This window comes from Poromitra crassiceps (genome assembly GCF_964638095.1).
Source record: "Poromitra crassiceps genome assembly, chromosome: 23".
Taxonomy (NCBI): Eukaryota; Metazoa; Chordata; class Actinopteri; order Beryciformes; family Melamphaidae; genus Poromitra; species Poromitra crassiceps.
The window spans coordinates 23431502-23451220 of NC_139639.1; the positions used below are offsets into that span (position 1 = coordinate 23431502).

At 46.3% G+C, this 19719-nt stretch overlaps 1 protein-coding gene across 1 annotated transcript in view; it reads left to right on the plus strand.

Moving 5' to 3' along the window:
• Positions 1–1637: 1637 nt before the first annotated feature.
• The window catches only part of LOC310796845 (netrin-G1-like), a gene marked incomplete at both ends in the record, with an annotated part of 69709 nt that continues 51627 nt past the window's right edge, over positions 1638–19719 (plus strand). The window contains one exon of the mRNA XM_083659074.1: positions 1638–1883. Coding sequence (XP_083515200.1) covers positions 1638–1883 — 246 coding nt within the window. The remainder of the gene's footprint in view (positions 1884–19719) is intronic.

Consider the following 19719-nt stretch of genomic DNA (forward strand, 5'->3'; position numbering starts at 1 on the left):
AACTCCTATTTACAGGGTCATTTCTCTATTGGTGGCAGGTGAATATAGCTGCTACGTTTTATTCTCTCCCTCAAAACAAACGCACACTGGAGACATGGAGATTGTGAGGGTCTCCGCTGAGTGCTGCCAGGCACCATTACCTGACGAGTTAGGGCTTCTGACTGATGGCTTGTGATAGCTCCCAGAGTCCTCCAATCCCTCAAATAGACCATTTCTGTCTCCCAATTTGACTTTAATATTTCCCAAACGCCTCTGAATGCACTGGCAAGAAGACCACATACCAACACAACTCTAGATTCAGCAATGAAGAAGCAATAGTCTGAAAAGGCAATAAATTAAATGCAGTGACTTGACACATGGAAATAGGCCTTTCTGCATGAAAAACAAATGCAGATTAGGCTTTGCAGAACAAGCGAAATTTGAATTGCATACAGTGTTTTTGGCAAGGTTATTATGGAAGGGTACATTGCAACAGTGGAATAAGACTAAAGTCTAACTCAGGTGTGTGCGTGTGCGTGTGTGTGTGCGCGTGTGCATGTGTGTGTTACGACCTTAGGATATAACGGCCAACTTATTGTGCTTGTGTTTGGCAGTCTGGGGCACGTTCACAAACTCCATGGACTGCAATTAGGGGGGGCTGCGAAAGACTGATGCGAGAAAATTGGCAAAATTCTCCTCAGTCTCAGCCATTATAGGCAGCCTTTGCATCTGGAGAAGACGGTGTTTTGCATAAACCCTTGAGTGCTGGACATGTTTTCATATGTCAATGCCTACATTTGTTAGATTAATGCTCCTTCCTGTGTCTACAAGCCCATGCATCCAGCGTCTGGTTTTATCATACTGTAACCTTCCAAACATATTTGGATCTTTCATTGTTGCCCTACTTTTGGATCAAAATAAATGTGTGTGTGTGTGTGTGTGTGTGTGTGTGTGTGTGTGTGTGTGTGTGTCTGTGTGTGTGTGTGTGTGTGTGTGTGTGTGTGTGTGTGTGTGTGTGTGTGTGTGTGCGTGCGTGCGTGCGTGCGTGCGTGCGTGCGTGCGTGTGCGCGCGCGCATCTCACAATGCAACTAACTACTTATCTATTTAAATGTCCTTATGTTGTTGAATCTCTCTTAATATTTGAAAACAGCATTTCAAATGCGTGAGTGTGTGTCTGAAAATCATGTTTTCCTTCTGCCCTCTAGGATGCTGCCCATGGTGAAAAGAAAACCATGACTGTCAGGAGATCAAGCTAAGCCATCTGACAGCCACCGACCAATGAGGAGTGAGTGCCACTCCTGCCCCCTTCGCACCCCATCTGACCGCTCGCCGACCTCTTCATCAACACCCGACACTTCGGAAGACGCTCGCGCGTTGACACACCTCATCAGCCAGGCAGAAGTGGCAGCAATCGAAGCTGAAACCCCCAGTCCCACGCAGAGAACTCAACGAGGGCGCTAACAGTAGCCTGAAGCTGATAACGCACAACTATAGCAAGATGCTGCCGTCATTCCCAAATGCTCCCTTGCACCTCCTGAGGCTGTGGTGAATTTAGAACATTCTCAGCTATATCGTCATTTTCGTAACTTAACAGCTGCTGCAAAGACAAGGAAAAAAAAACATTTGCACAAAGCAGACACACAAAAGGAGAGCAGCGATGCTTTGGCCTGTGCTGTTCACGCTGCAAGCTGCGTATACCGGTGTGGCACACGCCATGCAGCATTACCCAGCGGCCTGGGGGCACTATGACGTGTGTAAGTCCCAGATCTACACGGAGGAGGGCCTGGCGTGGGACTACATGGCCTGCCAGCCGGAAGCCACCGATATGACAAAGTACCTGCGAGTGGCCCTCGACCCCTCAAACATCACATGTGGGGATCCGCCAGAAACGTACTGCGCTTTGGTGAGTCTCAACCTCGCCTGTCCCCTGATGGAGACGAATGAGGCTGTAGGCAGGATGGCACAACATACTGGGTCAGGGATAGAGTGCGCTGTGTGCAAGGCAACAAGCCGCCGCCTCCGCCGCTGCTGCTGCTGCTGCTGCACAGATTAATGGATACATAGAGCCGGTGTGGATGTATTAGGATGCATGCACTCGCACACAGTCTGCTGTGCGTGCAGCAGCTTATACACGCGGCTTGGAGACACAATCAGATAAACAGGGCTGCCTTGGCATACACACAAGTAAATAACAACCCCAGACACACACACACAGACACTAGTATGCACACAGAGCTTTCAGACACATTTGGACAAAGACAGATGGCAGTACACAAAAACACTTGTGCACACACACACACACATAGTCATAATGTACACACACACGAGCGAGCACGCACACGCACACACACACACACACACACACACACACACACACACACACACACACACACACACACACACACACACACACACACACACACACACACTTCCATATACACATACAGGTACATAAGAAAAGGCACGCACGCACGGATGCCTGGGTAGTGCAGCAGTAGATTCCCTGCCTAGTGCCTACCAACACGAGGGTCGCAGGTCCGAGCCCCCGTGGCGTCCATACAGGCGCAATGGGCCTGTACGGACGCTGCACTAGTGCCTCCTCTGGTCGGTCAGGGTGGACGGTTCGGCGGGACAGAAACTGGGGGGGGAATAGCGTGATCCTCCCACACGCTACGTCTGGCCGATGAAACTCCTCGCTGTCAGGTGAAACAACTGGCGGCTGAGAGAGTTGTAGACTAGCACCTGCCTCCTCTGATACATGTGCTAGTCTACGACTCTCCTCAGATTGGCAGAGGGGGTGGAGCAACGACCGAGACAGCAGGGGGAATTGGCCAAGTACAATTGGGGGGTAGAAATGGGAGAAAAACCGACAGACAGACACACACACGCACACACACATATACTATACAACCACTAACACACACGCACACACACACATACTATACAACCACTAACACACACACACACACACACACACGGAGGACACATCAGCAGTACAGTGACAGGGATAGCATGCTCAGCGCCGTGTTCAGCGACGTGTTTCATTGTCCCTTATCAAGCGTTCTCAACAGTTCGACCCCAGGTAGCGTTTGTCTGGCATCACACTCAAAGCAAGCAGCCAGAATCACACAGGCTTCAGAGGCTTCATTACACGTCGTGTGCTGCGTGCCCACCGAGAGCTCCTGCGAGTAAATATTTACCAATTAAAACGGGCATCTTTTTTATTCTCCTGGCTCCAGATGGCATCGAGACATTTAATGCCACTGTACGATGAAAAAGGAGGCCAGCTCCAGTCGCAGTCGGGGCACGGCGTTCTGTAACGCATTATATCAAAACAAACTGTAAAACGTTCATCAGCGCAGTAGATTATTAGAATCAAAATGCACTAAGAACAGAACACAGCCAGTATAAACAGAAAAGCAGGGAGACAGAGAGAGTAAAAGTGGTTGGTGGATTGTTTTTTCTTGGTTTTACTGTGATCACTGTTGTTGGTAGACATGCTTCTCCCCCAGTACTCTAATCTTTAAAAAGAAACCTTGGAATCCCATTGACTGAAGTTACAATGTCCTAGTGCCTCGTCCTTATCGTTGTGTTCCACCACGCTTAAAAAGGTCCGAATGCAATATAACATTATGGATTCAACTCGTTGAGATAACATTTAAGCACAACCCATTCAGCAACTCATTGCTCCCAGGTGAACATTTCATACGGTATACACGTCCAGTTTTGCTGATTTTCACATTTTCATTTCAACTGAATGATTTGGGTTGAGGAAATGAAACTTCTTGGGCTCATCAAAGCATGTCAAACCATAGAATAATGTCCAAAACGCATTCATATCAATCCAAAAATAAGGCTGCTCTACTTTGCTCATGAAAACTTGACGACAATTAAATGCAACATTCAGTCTAGAATGTAAACATTGTAAATCATATAATTGAATCATCTGAGCAATCAAATTCTCATCTAATTCATCAAAAGCAATCAATAAACAGGGATTTGTCTGTTAGGTGCAGTCACTCACTGTAGGTCACGGAGCGTGGAGGTACCGTGAATAATTAGCTCTCCATAATAGGACTACACGTATGTGAACCTGTTCGGGTCATGTGTAGAGCATGGGCCACCCATACTAAAAATGTTGTATGGTGAAGAACTGATGTCATGTGCATTTTTAAATGACCCATTATTAGGGGTGTCACGATACACTCAGTTCACGATACGATACGTATCACGATACTGGGTTCACGATAACGATACGATACGATACGATTTTAACAATATTTTTTTAAACTTGAATAATGACAATATATGACTGGAAAAGTAGTATTTTATTTGAAATGCACAAATACAAAACATGCTGTTGTGGGAAATTGTTATTACAATAACAACTAGAAAAAACATGAGATTGGAGATAAGGCTTATCTTGAAATAGAATGAGTTACACCGTCACTTAGATTTACTTTGAACTAAAAGGTTTCTCAGCAGTATAAATTCTCATTATGCATCTTCAGTTTTTCTTCAAACTCAAACAACAAGACTTTTCTTAGTCTATTTTTTATGCATCTTCAGTTTTTCCTGTCAAGTAAACAGTTTTGCCAGAAACTCAATTGAATGGTTTCTCTCCTGTATAACTTCTCATGTGTCTCTTCAGAGACTTGTTCAACTGAACTACTTTCCACACATTGAACTTCAACAAACAAAGACGTTTCTTTGTCTACTTTTGAAAAAAAAAAAAAAAAAAAAAAAAATTTTTTTCACGATATGAGATTTCATCTCAACGATACATATCGTGACGTTTTACTATCGCGAAATTTCATGGGACGATATATTGTGACACCCCTACCCATTATCTAACTGCAGACCCTTCATCATCACTGTGACACGCCTCTGATGTCATGCAGACCCTTCATCATCACTGTGACATCATGCTTCTGAGGTCATGATTGACTAGTAGATGATGAAGAACACGGGCTCTCCCCCTGCACTGTTTCATCTGTTTACATTCTTAGCTGGCACACAGGCATGCCTGTCGCTGACCTTATCCGCTGGTGCTTCCTGAGGGTTAGCCGGAGATGAGTGGAGCATGCAAATGAGCTCGATTGGCTGTGAGCCAATCGCCGCGTTCCCCCGGAGTGGTGAGCCCAGACTAATCAGTTTCCCCTGGAGCTGGTTTGGTTTGCCCCATAGCGGATGGTTGAAGAATCCTCGACAACTCATTCGTTCCCGCTCCGCTCGGCCCTGCGCTGCCGATTCCCATCTCTGTTGCTCAAGCATGTTTTTTGTCCATTCCAAGCGCTACAGAGTATAGACATGGGACAAGAAGACATACTGTCAAATTAAAAAAAAATATATATATATATCTGTCCTTGTACTTGCATGGGATATGTGAACATTTGCTTATTGGGGAGGCGTCTAGCCTACTCAAGGTCATTAGCCTCTGGGGCTCTGGCTCCCCCGGACTAGGTCTGATGATCATAAACTGGATAATCGTCTGAAGTTGTCTGCTATTTTCACATCCTAATGTAACTAGTAACTAACTAGCCCATTTAAATTTCAGTAATTCGAACTGAGCTACTAAATTTGGAAAAGTAATTAGATTACTACTAGTCATTGAAAAAAAAGTAGTTTAGTTACAGTAACTAGTTACTCCTAACACTGGTCATGACAGAGGCTCTGTTCATGGAGAGGGTATTAGTCAACGGAGTGGATCTTCTACAACTTCATATTTTAAGGTGGCAAAAAATGGTCGTGTTCGTATTTTGCTCATCGTTGAGATGTGCGGCTTCCTCTTGAATGGCTGGGACAGGCAGAAAAAGTCTGGGCTAAACAGTGTCTAGGACAGGTGTTCTGCATCAGGGAGTTAGCCCTATTTTTATTTTTAGCTGCACAGCTTCAGGGGTTCTTCGAAATGTGTTGGTATTAAGCCTTTTGTCCTGTGGTGCACTGTAGCACTTTTTTTTCTTTCTTTTTTTGGGGGGCAGTGTGCAAGTTTCATCACATGTTTTTCATGAGACTGTAGAATGCAATCAATGCCCACAAGGTTGGATTCATTGATATATTGTTTCCATTATATTACTTTTCCAGATTTGCATAGAGTAATATTTTTTAGTCACGCTTCCTGTTGTAATTAATGCAACAGAGGAGATTTTTAATATTCAGCATTCTTCATAGAGATTATCCAATTAGAAGCATATGAATGGTGCATAGGCGAGGCAATTATTACACTACTGCACCACATGGGCCTAATGAACAATGGCTGTTAATGTGAAAAGACATCTGCATCTAAAACCGCTCCTAATCATTTTGGATATGCTTATAGGAGACATGCCTGTGTTTTTAATCACTCCTCTCTCTCGCTAAAGTCCGATTCACTTTGGCTTTGGCGTATTTAAATGGCAATCCACAATAGCGGCAGGCCATTTCACAGACTTTTAATGAGAGAGGCTTCACTTTCATGCAATTCAATTCCCTTCCAGAATTAAACTCAATCGTTTGTAGCTGTGAAGTAACGGCCACAGACGTTCTCGCGGAACATAAACAAGCATTTAGTGGATGTCTGCCACTGCATCCTAAACCTTTAACCAGCCGAACATGCTGAGTAAATCCTTTCCGTTACACAACAGGCTACTCTGCCAAGCACTTCCGATGACTGTGCCATGGTGGAGTAGTCTTTGGATTACTAGCCTACTGATTGCTGGAAAGGTATGTACCATGGAGAGCCAGATTCTACAGGATTTTGTTCCAACCCAAAACTGCAGCACTGATTAACACACCTTCAACTACAGAGGAGGAAGTAATCAGTGGAATCATCTGGCAGGGCCTCTGGTTGGAGTGGAAACCTGCAGACTCCGGCCCTCTGTGGCACATGATTAACCAGCTCTGGATTAGAGGAACAAGCTTGTGATCTGGGAATTGCTGGGAAACAAGCGTGTAATTTGGGGAAACCGCTGGGAAAATCTTGGAGGAGGAAGTAAAGCAGACACAGGGCTCTGACCGATTTGGATTGCTAGTCACTAACGAGTGTTGCACTACATAGGAGATCCTAGATAGAGTGCTACTGTAGGTATTTGGAAATCAATCAATGATGGACCTACTTTTCACCCCGCTTGTTCTCCCAATTGTATTTCCCCTGTTTAAGCGATCCCGGTTGTTGCTCCACCCGCTCTGCTGATGTGGGGAGGGGTGTAGACTAGTACGGCTTCCTCCAATAAATGTGCCAGCCGCTTCTTTTCACCTGACAGCGAGTAATTTCCCCTGGCAGGACGTAGCACGTGCTGAGGAACACGTTATTTTCCCCAGTTCTCCTCCCCGCTGTACAGGCGCCCCGACCGTCCAGAGGAGGCACTAGTGCAGCGACAAGGACATGTACCCTTGTCCGGCTTCCCAACCGCAGACACAGCCAATTGTGTCTGTCGGGATCCCTGACCAAGCCGGAGGTAAGACGGGGGCTCGAACCTGCAACCCTCGTGTTGGTAGGCAAGGGAATAGACTGTGATGGATGGATCTAATATTGCACTACCATAGTTCTGCATCCAGCTGTTGCACCATTGCTGGTGGCTACATCCAAAGTCATGTTGAAATGCATTATGGGCCATTTGGCTCAAACTTTGACCAGGGTTGTTTACTAGAAATCCCATTGCATTGTAGGAAAATTAGTCTCCTTAAACGACGTAGTGCATAGAAGATCAAAAATAATGTGCACACTATAAAGCTATAAAAAAAAAATAAAAAAAAAAATAGGCCAGCTGATACAAAAAAAACACATTAACACCCTGTGTGTGTGTGTGTGTGTGTGTGTGTGTGTGTGTGTGTGTGTGTGTGTGTGTGTGTGTGTGTGTGTGTGTGTGTGTGTGTGTGTGTGTGTGTGTGTGTGTGTGACCTGTAAATACATTGTATTTACTGGTCACAAGGTGTGTGTGTGTGTGGGGGGGGGGGGGGGTCTGGGGAATGCACAAACAGAAACTGTTTTTTGTTTGTTTTTACCTTTTTTGCCCTTGGTGAGTGTGCAAATTATTTTTTATCTTCTATGCTTTGAGAGTTTTTTTGTGTGTGCAACTGAGACATTTTTTTGCTTTTTGGACTTCTTCACTCACTATTTCCTATTTTGTCCTTGAACGTTGGCAAGAATCTTCACTGTGCTGTGCCGCTAAGAAACAATGACTGACGCACGCAGTAGTGAACTAGTAAGTGTCTATAGGGATCCAAATTGGTCACAGCCACACTTGCCCTCAACACCTACCTTTCACAGTGACCCACTCCACCAGCAGCTGAATGACTATGCGTTTTGACATACATTTGGGCCTCCATACTGCACAGCCTCAGTCTTCAGCCATGCAGATTCATCCAAGTCACATTGGAAATTAAACATATCTGAGGCTGATGCAGTAATGGTGCTTATTCCTGCTATTGCGAGTGTAACTGGGTAGATTATTGTAATTCCTCTGAACTTGATTCTGCTCTCTCAGTGTGGATGAAAGGAGTCGTGGCTGCCAGTTCACCACACGGCCCCCATGGAAGCTTAGGAAGGGAAGACGGGACGAGAGCCTCTGCTAAGCTGCTTGGAGACTGGCGCACTCTTGACAGTCATTGCAGCAGACTTATCTTTGCTGGCAAAGATGGGTCATTGTCAACTTTGAATCAGTGTCTTATATGCCCACAAGAACTGACGTCACAGACCATAGAAAGTGAAATCCATTGAAAGCACCATTGTACATCCAATATAGAAAGTAACATTTTCCACCCTGGCTGTGAGGTCATTGAAAGGAACAGGATCAATGAATCTGCAGGTGGACTCGCCTTGACTTGTACAGGAGATGAGAATTGATCATCCTTTATTCCAACTAGCGAACTCCCATTGTGCCGTCTTTGTCTTGGGCCTCTGTAGAAAACCAGGGAGCATCAATGTGATTGATCCTTCACCTTGCGAGGCAGCTGGAGGCGAGAACGAGATCACCATCATGCGACAAATCCATCTTGCCACACTCCACTCTATTGGTTTGAATTCCAAACCGCCAGTGGTTCTGACCAATCAGCGTCTGTGGAAGCAGGAGGTTGTCCTGAGTGGATGAAGTTGGCCCGTGGGGGGCACGGTGGCACAGTGGTAGTAGCACTGTCACCTCACAGGTAGAAGGTCCTGGGTTCGATTCCCACCTGGGATGCTGTGAGCGCTGAAGGAGTGCTTGCCCGTCCGCATGTCCTCGAGTGCCCACCGCCCGGGTGGGGTCTTCAAAAGGGGCTTTCTGTGTGGAGTTTGCATGTTCTCCCCGTGCCACCTGGGGGTTTCCTTCATATACAGTATGAGCCCCTCACCAAAACATGCAATATCCTGGTCGCTGAAGTGGTGTCTCCTCTGGTCATTCGGGACGCCTGTTCGGAGGGAGGGTTAACTCGTTGGAATAGTGTGATCCTCCCACATGCTATGTCCTACCGGTGACGCTTCCCCTGTCAGGTGAAAAGAAGCGGCTGGCTAACTGCCCATGTCTCGGAGGAAGCATGGAGCCAGTTTCGGCTCTCCCCAGATGGGCAGAGAGTGGAGCAGCAACCAGGATAAATAAATTAAAATTAGCACTAATGGGGAATAAAAATGGGATAAAAAAATCGCGGGGGGGGGGGGGGGGGGTTGAGAAGTTGGCCCATGATAGACGGTGATACAGATGGTTCATCAAATCACCTGCCAAGTATACTTTGAAAGTGCCCGCCCTTTTTAACCGGCTTCCAAGATCAAGTTCCCAGATGGTTCCTGTGAAACAAACCATCTGGCAGCGTCAGGTTAATTGACGCTCAAACCGGTTTTGATGCCGAAATAACCAGGCAGTTCCGAAGTCGCCCGCGGAAAACGGCCGTTGCCCCTCGTTGATCCCCGCGCCACTCATCCATACATTTGCTTAGAGACAGGGAGCAGTTGGAGCGTTTAGCTTCCCCCCCGTCACCCCGGTGCCCTTGACTTTGTTGTGAACTGGCCCTGCCCGGCACATCATCGCCGCGCCGCTGCGCACCAAGACACCGAGATGACACGCAACGTGTCCCCTGACTCCAGCAGAGGGAGAGGGGGGGACTCATCACTTATTCTCTCACTCGCCTGCCTGCCACCTCTTTTGTCTCCTGGCTTTTTAATTTCCCTGTCCCTTGTTTTCTGTCAACTGCTGATGCATAATAGCCAGGCCTTGTTTGAACATGTGGAGAGGTTGGATGCTCCATAGGAGGTGAGCATTTGACAGATAGAGATATGCTGGTATTATTCCCTGGGATCCGTGACAGGTTAATTCTTGCAGGGTTGTAAATACAAAGACAGATGAATTATGCATGGAGATCTAAAAGAAAGTGATGGGCTTTATGCTTGGACTAGACAGCATCTTTTTGGACAGCTTAACATTTGAATGCATGCGTGTCGTCTATAATGGATTCCATACGACTATATGCAGAAGTGCTTCATCCTCAAGATTTCGTTTGAAAGCAGACATATACGTGAAAAGCCGTTTCGAATACAGTATGTTCACATGCAGAGCTATTGCTAGTTTTACTGAACATTACAATGCAAGCTCATGTGATTATAATTACAACTTTCCTTGTTGTTGGTCAACTCAAATTACTTTAAAAGTACAATAATACGGGTGTCCGGGTAGTGTAGTGGTACTAGGTAGGTACCCTGCCTACCAACACGAGGGTCGCAGGTTCGCAGGTCCGCGCCCCGTGTTACCTCCGGCTTGGTCGGGCGTCCGTACAGGCACGATTGGCTGTGTCTGCGGGTGGGAAGGCGGATTTGGGGTATGTGTCCTGGTCGCTGCACTAGCGCCTCCTCTGGGCGGTCGGGGCGCCTGTTCGGGGCGGAAAGGAACTGGTGGGAATAGCGTGATCCTCCCATGGGCTACGTCCTGCCGGTGAAGCTCCCCACTGTCAGGTGAAAAGAAGCATGTGTCGGAGGAAGCATGGTGCTAGTCTACGGCTCTCCCCAGATCAGCAGAGGGTGGAGCTGCGACCGGGGCAGCAGAGGGAAAAATTGGCCAAGTACAATTGGGGAGAAAATGTGGGGTAAATCGGGGAGGGGGGGGGGGGGAGAGTATAATAATACGGTTACGGCAGCCTCTCACAAGTAGCCTACAAAAATCCTCCTTAGAATATCCACTGAAATACTGAAAAGTTGAAAACAGCAAAGTGTTGGAAGTAGTACACGACACGACACATGTTCTGTGAAAAAGACAGTAGTCCCTTAACTGTATTTCATACTCGAGTACCTTTATGGATTTAGAATAGAAGCAAGCTGCTAGGCATGACAGACTGTCAAACCTCCATGTGCTCTAATGTAACAATGGCATAACTGGCATTTACACTTGTCTAGCGTGTTTGCTGTGATGGAGTGGAAAACTGCAAATGTGACATGAAGTGGGCGGGGGAGGGGGGGTTAGTGTGTGTGTGTGTGTGTGTGTGTGGGGGGGGGGGGGGTTCTGAGCAGAGTTGGAGCCCCATTCAATTCAATCCATTCAGGAAGGAGATTTTCTTTCAAAATCTGGAAAGCTATTGCCATACAAAAGGCCCTGTATTTAATCGACAGAGAAATGGTGCAAAGCAAGTCTTTATCATGATTATAATATGGAAGTTGTGATTTAAAGCTGCATGTTAGTGGCTCCAAATCAATATCAAATCATGTCATGTGTGTGATGTTTATAGGGGAGAAGACCGGCAAAAGATCTAACGTTGGTGTGAGTCTGGTTTTCTCCGGACAGAAATCTCTCTTGCTGTTTAGGAGACAGTTGATATTTCGCTACTAGTAAGTTATGGCAAACAAGTGTCCATACCTGACACCAGAATGTATTAATTTGTGCAAATAGAGCAATTCTATGGGGATCATGGGACACTCTTCTCTGTTGCACACTGTTCACTTCACTTGCAGCCCCACTTTGTGAAATAGGCTGATAAAACGGGCGTATTCTTACATGGAAAAATGGCCTAGTGTAGCTTTACTGTAAGTTTACATTTGAACGGACAAATTGGAAGTGAAGTGACTGCATCCCTACTGTACTTCTAAACCCATTCTTCAAATCCTATATCGATATATACTGTATTTTGAAAGCAGACATTAGAGCATCTTGGTTCTCTTGGCTGGGATTTAGAAGTCGGTGGGATGAAGATGAATCTGGTTGGTATTCACTGGGCCATGCAAGGCGTCAGACCCAAATTGCAGCAGATGAGATGGCGTTTGTTATGACCCAAGGTAAAACCTCTTACTTCATTATATGACTCAGCTTCCACTTTCTTGCACAGATAAATTGAACACATTTGCTGCAGACTCACAGGCCAACACATTTTTGCCACTCGCCTACCGCATGGCGTAACACAAGCATGAATGTTTCATTGGTGACTCACTGTATTTGTCTTAACACCCCAACACACAGGAAACAGTTTGTTACGTCAGTCTGTGTGTGGTGGCTGTCAGTCCCGATGGGACAATAGCTCTTACGGTCCTGCTCCAGGCATTGTCATCAGCCGTCAGCCAGCGGAGGAGACATTCCTTTACCAGCAGTAAAAGATGCTCCAGATGCTCGTGTTGCGTCCGTGTGGCGTTGCGTCTGATGGCTGCGTCTAGGGGGTTGCGATAATTCAATATTATCGTATATTGTCCTCCAGTGGAATCATTGCGATGATATGAATACATTTTAATATCGTGAGTCGTGACACACATTTCTGCTGGGTAAATTGATGACGACAAGCAAATTTTACTTAAAAACTACTTAAAAAATAAAATGAGGTGTAGGAAAATTGGAATATTTCTGTGATTTTGCATACATGAACCATATCGTGATATTTATTTCAACCATATCGCCCATCCCGGGGGGCGGGGGGGGGGGGGGGTGGTGGTGGCGGCGGGGATATCGCTGTTTAATTCCCGATGGCTGGCGTTCTTCCTCATTTTAATAGAGTTGAACTGATTGTTTTCTGGTTCATCCGTTCAAGAGTCAGTCAAAGCGCTCTGTGGAGCAGGGAGAACGTCATGTTGGCACTGATGGCAACACGACGCAATGCTGGTAGTGGAGCTCTGGTGTTAGACAGCAGCAGTTATTCTGTTTTGTGAAAGCATCCTTAAATAAAACTGTTTGCCTGTGATGACACACACACACACACTGGGGGTCACAACCCCACTCTGTGGATTTCACATGGGCCTCTGTTGTTATGAGTCCCAATCTGTCCTCCTCGTCCTGTACCTCTCAGTGTCCATCTCTGCTATGTGAAGAAAGCAAAGCAAGGGGAAATGGACTGTTCACACTGTAATTCTGGAAATACAAGGAATACCATCACCATTAAATTGCATTCCTCCAGTGTCACAGCTAGCCTTCAGTGCTTGTAGCCCCATGCAGCATCCAATCATGTTTGACAAGCTGAACGGAAATGTTGTAAAAGATACAGTAATTGAATTACAGACGTTTGGCAGGCTAGCGCAGTGCTGCTGCCCAAAAACTCGACTAACCCTTCTGCCAAAGGTTTTGTAGCAGGGAAATGCATGTGAAGGACACCCCATCCATAGCTCTATCATTTTATCCAGACTGGGGAGTGTCAAGCAATCAAGCGGTGCTCCATGGGAGGAGAAGAACACTTTGAAAGCCTCAACCTCACAAAAGTCTTTCGGTGGAATTACAACTCTGTCACTGCGGCAACCATTTTAAAAGTCCCCATTTGTGCATTTTGAGTCTTTTCCTCAATCTTTTCTTGAATGTCTCTCAAACTAGTAGTTACCAGACCATTCATTGTTTCTGTCACTGAAAAGAGAGTCAGACTTGATTTTTTCCAAACATCTCCTATTGGGGGTGGAGCCAAAATCACAGAGGCCCAACTAGAAATCTGCTTTTTATGATTTTCTTTATTTTAATTATTTGAGGGACAATGCATGTTGGAGATCCGGCCGGGCTCTTTTGAGGCCAAGACGTACCGGGTCTCGCTCGGGGGTTTCTGAGAGTGATCTCTCCAAATGAAGTGCAGGAGCGACCGGTCCTCTGGAAGGAGGCGGACTTGATGGAGCATGCCTTTGATGTCTCCGCTTATCGCCACTGCATGTTCTTGGAATCTCAATAACACTCCTAGTCCTAGGGTTGGACCGGGGAGCAGACACTCGTTCAGGCTCTGGCCTTTGTACTGATAGGAGCAGTCGAACACGACATGGCCTCTGGGGTGGCTTGCAGGGCCCGTTCATTTCTCTGTCGCAGCATGGGCGTAGCATAGAGTAACACCCCGTCTACATTCACTCTCAGAGTCCTAGTTTCCAGTTGGCTTATTTGCCTCTTGATCTTGTCTCGATCTGGTCACCTCCTTCTCATTCGAGTAAGATGCCGATCTGCCATAACCTCTCCACATGCCTGCGGATCAGATCTTCCGACATTGTCCTAAAATAAAGAGCCTGGTCTTCTACCTGCTCTATTTTGTAAAGCGCCTTGAGATAACTCTTGTTATGATTTGGCGTTATATAAATATACAATTTATTGATTGATTGACTCCATTGAACAAGCTTGGTGGAACCCATGAGCGTCCAACCCAGCCTGGTCCGGATGGCTCGTGGACCACCGAGCGACTTAGGCAGGATGAGTTGTAGGGTATCGATGAGATGGCTATGGTCGGCACCAATCAAAACCAGAGGCATTTGATTGGCGAGAGGCGGAGGCCGCCCCGCCACGGATAGGCACCTGTGGGCAAACTTTTCTAACAATGCACATTAATTAACATTACTGTAAATGTGCCAGTGTTAGCCAGATGGCTAATTTTCAACTGCTGTCCCTTGGAACTGCAGTTATAACTGCCAGTGCCTCAACACACTGACAGGAGTATTAACCCTAACATACATGTCTTTGATGGTGGGAGGAAACCAGAGCACCCGGAGGAAACCCACACAAACACGGGGAGAACATGCAAACTCCACACAGAAAGGACCTGGGATGGACCGGGGTTTGAACCTGGGACCTTCTTGCTGTGAGGCAATTATTTTTGCTGCTTTACAATATTTTGTGTTCTTATCATGGAATGCATGCATTCAAGTAGCCCAAATATTACATACCACATATCGTCATATTAATTGTACAGAATATTGTTACCTGTAAAATCACAAAGAAATCGGAGTGCCCACAGTCCTATTCTAAAGGTCAATGTGCATCATGGGGGAGTTTTTTTTTAGAGTTTGTTTGTTTTGAGAGAGAGAGAAATCATGCACCGAGTTGAAGGGGTGAGACATGAAAGAGAGGGATAGTGGCGAGATGACAGGCAACTGTTGCAGCCAACCTCCCCTAAGGAAACCTAGCCATCATGCTGTCAGGCCGTATCGATCTCTGAGAGAGTGAAAGAGACTGTGCCGGAGAGAGGAAGAGAGAGAGAGAGAGAAAGAGTGAAAGAGGTTGAGAGAGATGCAAGTAGACAGAGGGAGAGAGAGAGAGAGATGCAAGTAGAGAGAGGGAGAAGAATGTCCATTTGCCAAAGTGGCTGGTGTGATTTTATCATGCTCAGTGAAAGGGTGACATTTCAGTAATGCTTTATCCCGGACTTTGGTATTTCAAATTAATAAAAGCCTCTAATAACTGCAGATTGAAAAGATGGAGGATGAGTTGACACACTGTGAGCTAACACGCTGATGAACAATGCAACTCTTTCATTCTCTCTCCCTTTCTCTCTTTCTTTCGCTCTCTCAGTTTCATCCCATTTTATATCCAGCAATGACCCCTGCATCTCATTGAAAATGGCAAGTCTGTGTCCTCTGGTTTTTCCCCCTCAATGAGAGTGCACTGAGAATACCCCAGTGGCAGACATTAATGTGTTCAAAAGCCGCTTAAATGAAAACCAGTCCAAATGTAATAATGATATTTGATTGTTTTAAGCTATTGGTATCCATTGCAGAGGCATTCTGGCATAACAGAATTCATTGTCATTGTTTTTGCTACCTGGCTTAATCTGGGTCAGACGCAGCTGATTGCATGGGAAGTTCCCATCAGGGGTCGGCGCTTAGGAATTCTGGGCTACGTGACAAGATGTGACACTGGATGTGCCAAACATACAGAGAGCATCATTTACAAATCCCACGGGAGTCTGGTGGCTCACAGGAGGTCAGCTTAGCCTTGCTGAGTTATTCAGATCTCAACACTTCCAGTCTAGGGATGCACCATATAGGATCCCCCCCCCCCCCCCCCCCGATATGCAGATATTTTCCAACTCTGCTAATACCGCTAGGTGCACATGTTTTTATCCATCTAATGTATCGGGCTAAAACTGAGACCTCTAGTAGAGAGTCTGGGTTTGAGGGGTGGGTAGAGGAGTGGCTATGGGGATGTGGATGGTGGGAGGGGGTGGGGGGGTCCAGGAAGGGGGCGGCATTGAGGAAAAGGGGCTGTACCTAAGGTCATAGAGAGTCTGGATTCGAGGGGTGGGTAGGGGGAGTGGCTAGGGGGATGTGGGTGTGATCAGTAAGGGGGTGGGCATGGCAAAATGGGCCATGCGCTTATTTCACATACCACCTCAAGCAGCCATTTTGTGTTGAAAATGCAGAAAGTGATATAAAAATAATGGCCCCTTCTGACATAAATTGTATACAATTATGACATAAATTGACATTGTATACAATTTATGTCAGTGCAGGGGCCATGATTTTTATATTGTGTTACTTCCTGCATTTTCGAAACAAAATGGCTGTTTGATGTGGGATGTGAAATAGGCGCATAGGGATAGGACGGTCGTAGAGAGGGGTTCGAGAGGTGGATAGGGGGATAGGGGGAGTGGCTAGGGGGATGTGGGTGGTGGGAGGGTCCTCGTGAGGGAGGGGGGTGAGGGGAAAGGAGCCATGTTGGCGGAGGCATACAACCACAAGGCAGTTATGTCTAGTTTGTATTATCCATGGGAATCCAACCTCCGGCCTTGTGAGTGTCATGTTCTATCTATACGGTTCACAAGAGCTGTCTCTGTTAATTCATTTGATGTGTTTATTTTACAAACAAACAAACAAACAAACACACACACATTTTTAGAGCACACAGGCAGGCACACTCTCCCCCCCCCCCCCCCCATGGGTGCTTAGGAATACAGAGTGGCGCAGAGAGACAGATCTAGCAAAGAGAATTAAACATCCACTCATTATAGCAATGTTAAAGCTTTCAATGGAATCCTGACATCACAGAGTGTCTAATCCCTCACACATCCGCCCTCACACACACACACACACACACACACACACACACACACACACACACACACACACACACACGTGCGTGCACAGACACACGCGCGCACACACGCACACACACACACAAAGACACACACACTTACACGTGCACAAGTCACTCTGATCCAATTCCTCACATACAGTATACACACAAATACATGAAAGCCCCCCCCACCCCCCCACCCATCCCCCGTGATAATAAAGTGGTGTTAAATTGACCCCAGTGGGACATGTGCCACACGGGACAGATAATGAGGCCAGGTGTTAATTAATGTGAAGTGCGCTTCTCCTCGCCTGCCCACGCCCTGTGAATCCCAAACACGTCTGCGTCCGTGCAGCAGCACGCCGCAGTTGATTTGCCAAAGCCGTGCAGCGTGCACTTCAAAAGGCTGTGCTGCAGACAGTCCTCAAAGGGACTGCTTTGGCGAGGGCTCCGTTCCAAAGGGCGGAGTGCTTTTTGGCATGTGGCAAATCGAAAAACACGAGCGCCGGGGGGAAGTTTTTGTTTCTGTTTTGATCCGACATCCACGCCGATCGACAGTTACAGGCGTCACCGCCGCTGCCTTTGATGTGCTATTTGCTTAAAGCCTGTCACCTGATGCATATTATGTTGTCCGCTGGTTCACACACGTACACTGTATAAATTCACATTGTGACCGGTGAAATTAAGTAGAGAGACCAAAAACCGCTTTTTGTACCAGGCTGTAAAACATTATTTCTACTGTAAAGTTGGGCATTTTAACATGAATGGGCTGAATGAGGAATGACTCTGTTTTGGAGCCAGCCTCAAGTGGCCACTCAAGGAACTACAGTTTTTGGCACTTCCGCGTTGGCCTCAGCCCCAGAGACCGACAGTTGCCGCTGGTTCACGCATGATACAAGCGTGAGAGATCGATCATTTTTTGAGGAGCCTTATACCTTAATGTCCTACGCTTATTAAGTTTCCAAACTACCATGTAAGATGGCGTGTCCTGGTACAAAACATGCATGCTATTATTGAGATGACATTTACTCTTGTCAGGTCTCTGACTTGCACAAGCCTCAAACCTTTCATGTGAGATGATGAGCTATCACAGGTTAGATGCTGTCCTTCATTTCTCTGAAGGTCAGTAGAGTATAAACCTCGGCTCTAGTGGGAGCCTCCACTGGCCCTGACTGCAGGTCATTAAAGCTCTATTGAGTTTCTGCCAAAGCACTGACTCTCCCAATACCTCAGCATGGCTCATCTCAGCTGTCTCTTGCGTCAGGGGTTATACCTGCAAGGCTCTACCCCCAGTCTCTCTGTTCACTCTCTCCACCCTTGAGAGTTCCCCCTTCTACAAAACAGACCCTGATCCACCTTGATCTCATCCTTTTTGGCCTGTCTCCAGTATATCAAGTATATCACCACACAAATGTGACATTATTTTGAGAGTCGTGTATAAAAAGCGTTCCTTTTGCACTGATTCAAGTTTGGGTATTTACTTGTGACTTTGTCAAGCGGTGCTTCAGCTGGGATCGCCATAATGTTTGTTGTTGGGGTCAACTCATTGAACCAAACAAATCGCCAGAGTAGTGTTATCGCCAAACCCATTCGTCAACTTCTTTTCCTCCCGTGCTCCCCGTGATTGGACATTGGACATTGAGGTGTGATGAAGAGGGTTTGGGCCAGCGACAGGTCTGGAGGTGTGGTGTGGCAGGTGAGGAGGTGTCAGGCCGAGCAGGATGATGGGCTGATTCATCCAGCAACACCTCCGCTCCAGAGGGACACACTTCTCTCAGCCACAGAGGATCTGCTATGGAGCTGTTAAGGGCTCTCAACAAAGTAGCTCCCCTGAATCTGGGCTTCTGGATGGTGTAGAACATATACCCTAAACTACCAAACCAGGGGAAATAAGTCCAGCAAATGCTACAGCACAGTGTCCTCCCATGAATTTAAGAGTTTTTAAATCGTGAAATAAATAATGTGTGAAAGCTGAGAATCAGAATGAATAACTTTGCATACCTTTAAAAGAGCTTCTGGTAGAAAAGTGCAATGTTCCATCAAGCTCTATCTATACATTGAAACCTGTGGTGGCGTCCCTGGCTGTGTGATAGACCGAGAGACCGGCAAAGTGAAAAGTGAAAGTATCTTGCTACTGTAATTTCATCCTTAAACTCAGGGAAACTGATAGATAGATAGATAGATAGATAGATAGATAGATAGATAGATAGATAGATAGATAGATAGATCGATAGATCGATCGGATTGTTGCTCTTGCAAAGATTATTTTTTTGTCAATGTGGCTCCTGAGTAGGGCAAGGTTGCGTACCACTGCTGTAGATAGATAAATTTAGATAGACAGACAGACAGACAGACAGACAGACAGACACACAGACAGACAGACACACAGACACACAGACAGATATACATACAGACAGACAGACTGTTATACAGACAGACAGACAGACAGACAGACAGACAGACAGACAGACAGACAGGCAGACAGGCAGACAGACAGACAGACAGACAAAATAGATACTGTAGATAGATAGATAGATAGATAGATAGATAGAGATAGATAGATAGATAGATAGATAG